General features: G+C 34.9%; 1 protein-coding gene across 1 annotated transcript in view; it reads left to right on the forward strand.

Moving 5' to 3' along the window:
* The first annotated feature begins 669 nt into the window (after positions 1-669).
* The window catches only part of tbc1d5 (TBC1 domain family, member 5), a 203910-nt gene continuing 198804 nt past the window's right edge, over positions 670-5775 (forward strand). Inside the window, exons 1-4 of the mRNA XM_048608053.1 lie at positions 670-720; positions 2372-2476; positions 2567-2641; positions 4677-4744. Of these exons, the coding sequence (XP_048464010.1) occupies positions 670-720; positions 2372-2476; positions 2567-2641; positions 4677-4744 (299 nt within the window). The remainder of the gene's footprint in view (positions 721-2371; positions 2477-2566; positions 2642-4676; positions 4745-5775) is intronic.

Consider the following 5775-nt stretch of genomic DNA (forward strand, 5'->3'; position numbering starts at 1 on the left):
AGTGTTGTTAAAATTTTATATATTTCAATCAGATCCCCTTTCATCCTTATAAATCATAGCGAATGGAGGCTGAGTCAAACCATTGCTCTATCAGGCAGTAATGGGTGTTTTATTACATGGGACATTATGTAGGAAATAATCATGATGTAACGAATGCGGATACTGCACCCCACCCACCCCGCCCTACCCCATCAAAATACTCTTTCAAGATTGTTTTAATTTAGTTTCTATTAACCTACAATAAATTCACTGGAATTGTGACGTGAATATAAGCAAATTTGACTTTGTTACAGAACAGAAATATTGCAAAATGTGACTGGAAATTTGAATTTTTCATTTTATAATATTGAAATTATAACCTGCGGCAATGGCTATCTTTTGTGATCACTTGTTTTTGGGATAATACAGGAGCAGAATACATGGGATTAGAAAATCATTTTCATGAACCAAATCATTGTTAACATATAGTGGTTGAGAATTACAGCATTTGCTATTCTGAATGAGTAGCTTAAGTTAAATCTAATGATCTAGTTGCCAAGAAAATTGTTCACGATGTAATAATAATTTGAATCTGCTCATTGAGTTATGATCCTACCTTTGAAAATAAAAGTTTACTTGGCAAGAAATTACATTTGTCATGTGCATATTTTAACCTGTAGAGTTAGCGTAATGGTACCATTTGTCTACAGTTCCTATGCCAAACACATTATTACCTCTCACGTACATAATACCATTTCTACATTTAAATTGCTACATTTAAAGCATTTAAATTTTCTGTTTTTAAATGAAAAATTCAAACATGTTCAGTAATTTAGCTTTTTTGGAGTCATCAATTCCTTAAGCTTTAGTGTTACTGTTATGACATCTGTCCAACTGCGTGTTGTTGAATTCTGCCACACACCTAAAATCTTGTATTTCATTTCTTATACGTTATGAGAGACCAATACTCCACCAAAAAAAATTGTATTTCAAATTTCTAAATGAAAGGTTCACACAAGCTTAAAAAAAATTAGACTTTTTCTGTAACATACAAGCTAAAAGTAACATTTCGCAGGAGATAGTGGCATAGTAGTCATGTAACTGGATCAGTACTCCAAAGGCCAAGAGTCATGCTCTGGCAACATAGTTCAACTTCCACTATGGCAGCTGGTGGAATTTAAATTCAGCTAATGGATCTGGATAACGTAAAGGAGCACCTCATGAGATTTTCATAAAACTATTGCTGATGGTTATGAAACCATCTGGTTCACTAATGTCCTTGAGGAAAGGAACACTCCTGTCCTTGTCTGTACTGCCTACAGGTGAGTCCAGACACACAGCAATGTGTTTGACACTGAAATGGCCAAGCAAGCTGTTCGATTCAAATACAGTTAGGGGGATAATAAATGCTAGCATTACCTGTGACATCCATATCCAATGAAGGAATAAAGAAAAATAAGGCACTTTTTCCTTCCTATCAAATTTTATTCCCCCAGGTGACTGTTCACTTAATACATTTCCTACCAAATTTTATTCCCCCAGGTGACTGTCCACTTAATACATCTCCTTTAGAATCAGTGTTTACCACATCGTGCAGGGAGCAATTATAATTGCTAATCATAGTTAAATTTGAATGCACTAAGTAGCCATTGCAAACGGCTGGCAGACAAGTGATCACTTTGCATTGGACCCTGTAGTGCAGTGAAGATTTTAAAATGAAAACTGCCTGAAACTGTGTCATAACCAAGAAAGCTGTCTTCCCTATCAGTAATTCCATTCCAAGATGCTGACTGGTATGCTAAGTTGGTTCTGCTGTTGCATTATTTCTGGGTTGGTTCTGCTGTTGCATTATTTCTAGCAGTGCTGGAAGTTCTGCTTTGTATTCTGCCTGTATTCAAAGTAGGTGAAAAGACAATTCATTCAAGTATGAATGTGCTAATAAATGGGTAGAGATGTGAGCAGAACCGCAATGTAGGAAAAGACATTTTTTAATGACTATTTTATCTAGGTTTTTATTATTAAGAATATTATTCATATGATTAAATTATGCTCTCATTCTGACTCACCCGAGTTGTTTGTGTCATATATTTTCGTTTGTAAATGTAACGATTCTTTACTACTAGTGGACTTAACATCTCTTTGTAAAATTTGGTTTCTGCTTAACTATATTTATATGGGTTAATCAAACTCATTGCTGTACATGTAAATATATTTTTTGTAATGAACAAGCACAATAGATGTCTGGTTTCAGTCGATAAAAGTTTATTTCACCATTGTAAATGTTTTTTTACTAATATTTGAGTGTTATCTTTCTTCCCTTATGGATATGTTCTTTGCATCCCACTGGAAAGCAATGATGTACTTTCTGTTTATTTTGTTCTAACTGTTAAAGTTTGCGTTCTTGCAGCTGTTCTTGGATGTTCTGCCTGAGGACAAAAAGCAGTGGCTTAATAAGATAACGGAATTAAGATCCCACTATGAACAGATAAAAGAAATTGTAAGTGACTTTGTATTTTTTTTTACCCCATTTACTTGTATCTAAGTCTTTTTTTAAAAAAGTACCAACTGGCATTTTGTCTAACCACAGCATATCACAAATCCTCGGAAAGCTGCTGGACAGCAAGATCTGGTTGTCAACAACCCACTTTCACAGGATGAGGGGGTGAGTATGACCAGATTTTTTTTTTTATCGTCATTTAAAGTTTTAAAGATTGTTGGTAATCCAACAATAACAACTATTTGGTAAAAGCAAATAAAATGCATCTTTCAGTTAATACATAAAACCAAATAACTGAGACTATACCTAGAATCTGCTGTAAAAGATGTAATAAATGTACACTTGGAAAATTGTGGTAGGATTAGGCATGAAGCTAAGGAAGAGAAATCATGTTTCACAAAACCATCTCTTTTGAAGATATATCACGGTTTCTCAGTGGTTCAGTCGTCAGCACTACTGCATCATAGTGCCAGGGTCATGGGTTTGATTCCAGCCTGGGGTGACTGTCTGTATGGAGTTTGCACATCTTCATGTCTGTGTGGATTTCTGCTGGGTGCTACAATTTCCTCCCACAGATCAAAGATGTGCATGTTAGGTGGACTAGCCACGCTGAATTGTCCACCACGTCTAAGGATTTGCAGGCTAGATGGATTAGCAATTGTAAATGCAGGGTTACAGGGATAGGGTAGGAGGTTGGGTCTGGGTCGGCTGCTCTTAAGAGGGTCAGTATCGTTTTGATGGGCTGAATGGCCTCTTTACACACTCTAGGGATTCTATGATTCTACATCAAGAAGAATACAACCAGTGACAGTCTCAAAGAATGGGGGAACAATCTCAGAATAAGAGGTTGACCATTTAGGATTGATATAAGGGATCTCTTCACTCAAAGGGTAGTGAGTCTTTGGAATTCTTTAATCCAGAGGACTGTAGAGCCTCAGTCATTGAATATATTCAAATCAAAGACTGATAGACTTTTGGGTATCAAGGAATATGATAATAATGCAGGAAAATTGTGTTCAGGTAGAAAATCCACCATCATATGAATGCATCAAATGGTCTAGTCTTGCTCCTACTTCCAATGTTCCTATCTCTCCACCTCTCCTCCTTGAAACCTAACCGTTAATCAAGCCAATCTGTTTATTAGCAATTCATACTTACTGCAAGGTAGTCAAGATGTAGATGACTTTGCACAAAGTAAGCCTGTGAGTGGTTAATTTTGTATCACCCATAAGGATATTACTTTGACATACAATGATGAGAAATTGCAATGATTATTATGTAATTTATGTGGAATTAACCAAGGAACTGTGCAAGATGATTATTTTCCGCACTGAAAAATTTATTGCACTGTTTTATATCTCTTCTAAGTCATTCTTTGTACCATTTGTTGACTTGGAAATATTTACTAAGAGAATTTATGTGGCCATCTTGTATCAATTGTTCTTTTTTTCCCTTTGATCTTGGACTTTTGTTTGTGTTTGTGGTTCAGGTGCAAGTTAGAAGGTAGGTTTAAGGAATTTCTTTGCTCACTGTGGAGATCCCCCTGCCAGAATTACATCTTAAGACTTTGGGCACAGATCAACAGGTTTTCCATCCATTGCAATTTACAGTACAACTTCCACCCCGAAATGCCTGATATGCTTGGATGTATCTTTGCATGGCAGCTTTTCTATACTCAAGATGCCAGCTACAACTCATTTTATGTGAAGTGCGTGGTCTCATTTAAATTCATCCCCCCAAACACCCATTATCTTGCATGTTTTTGGGTTGCATTTTCCTTCAAGCTGAGTGATGAGTACAAGATATATCAGAGCCGATGTAGAATTTTCCATATCTTTCAATATGAATTCCAAAAATTAATTGTGAAAAATGAATTTTAAGAGGATTTTTTCATTTTCTAAATCAAACACTTTTCCTGTATTGATAAAGCATTGTCATTTTTAAAGAAAATCATTCAATACTGGTTGTTTACATGTGTTTGAGTAATTTTTTTAGCAAAACACTATTGTATCTCTTTGCAATGTAATGTCAGGTTATCTTGGTTTGGAAAAATCCAAGCATGCAAGGCTGAAGTCAGGTACATAATTCTGAAAATGTGAATAAACAATTGTATACAGTATCAGGTAACTGGTACACAGTAAAGCATGTGTTTTGGGGTTTTTTCTATTAATATTTATTGTCTGATTGTCTTTTTATCTAGAGTCTTTGGAACAAGTTTTTTCAGGATAAAGAACTTCGAGCAATGATTCACCAAGATGTAACGAGAACGTATGTGCAAAATTAAATCTGAAAATGAACTATAAGACTCAAGCTAGATGTTAGACATTAAGATACTCGCTTGTTTTCAATAAACTGCAGGCCATCTTATTTATTTTTTGTGATTTGTCACATCTGCATAATTAACTGATACCCTTCATAATAAAGTCCAAGAATTTCCAGGCAAGACTTTGTATAACATAGTGTATTTAATATATCATGTGCATGTGTTTATATATATAAAAATATACATATTGTGTGTGTGTGTATATGTAGCCATCATATGCAAGGATTTCATTTCTTTATCAAGTTTATAAGATTTTAATATTTAATACAATATGTTTTATGGGACCCTCTCTTAAAATGTGCTTAACATCTTAAAATGTTTTTGGACTGTTTTCTCCTGTTTCTAGGTTGCATATTCCTTTCAAGCATATAAAAGATAGTTTTGGGTACAGTAGGACTTTAAAACCATGATCAATTTGTTTTATCATTTGATCAGCAGGAGGTAGATTTTAAGGGGAATGAACTAATCTCCACTTTTATTAGAGTGAGAGAAAATTCTTAGTAGTTTCTAATACTACAAAAATTGCTTTTTTGCATACATTCACATTCAATTAATGGAAAAAAGTTCAAGCAGTAGTAAGTAAGCTGACTGATTCAGAGTCAATTGTTAAAGCAATTGAACTGATGGACCGCCCCACTAATTCAAATTAAGTGTTTTTTTGTTTGTGTGCAACGTATCACAACGACTTAGTCAGTTATTAATAGATATGATGATGTTATTCTGTTTTGCAGCTTGACCATGAGACAATATTTTCATTGTGTTCTGGAACAGTTATACACAACAATATGGATAGGCTCGGAGAGGGCAAATAATTTTGAAATAGAAATTAAAAACCGCAACAATATTTTAACATGTCATTTGTGACTCAGTAGAACATAGAACAAAGAACATTATAGCGCAGTACAGGCCCTTCGGCCCTCGATGTTGCGCCGACCTGTGAAACCAATCTGAAGCCCATCTAACCTAAACTATTCCA

The sequence above is a fragment of the Rhincodon typus genome, chromosome 2, assembly GCF_021869965.1.
Source record: "Rhincodon typus isolate 14 chromosome 2, sRhiTyp1.1, whole genome shotgun sequence".
Lineage (NCBI taxonomy): Eukaryota > Metazoa > Chordata > Chondrichthyes > Orectolobiformes > Rhincodontidae > Rhincodon > Rhincodon typus.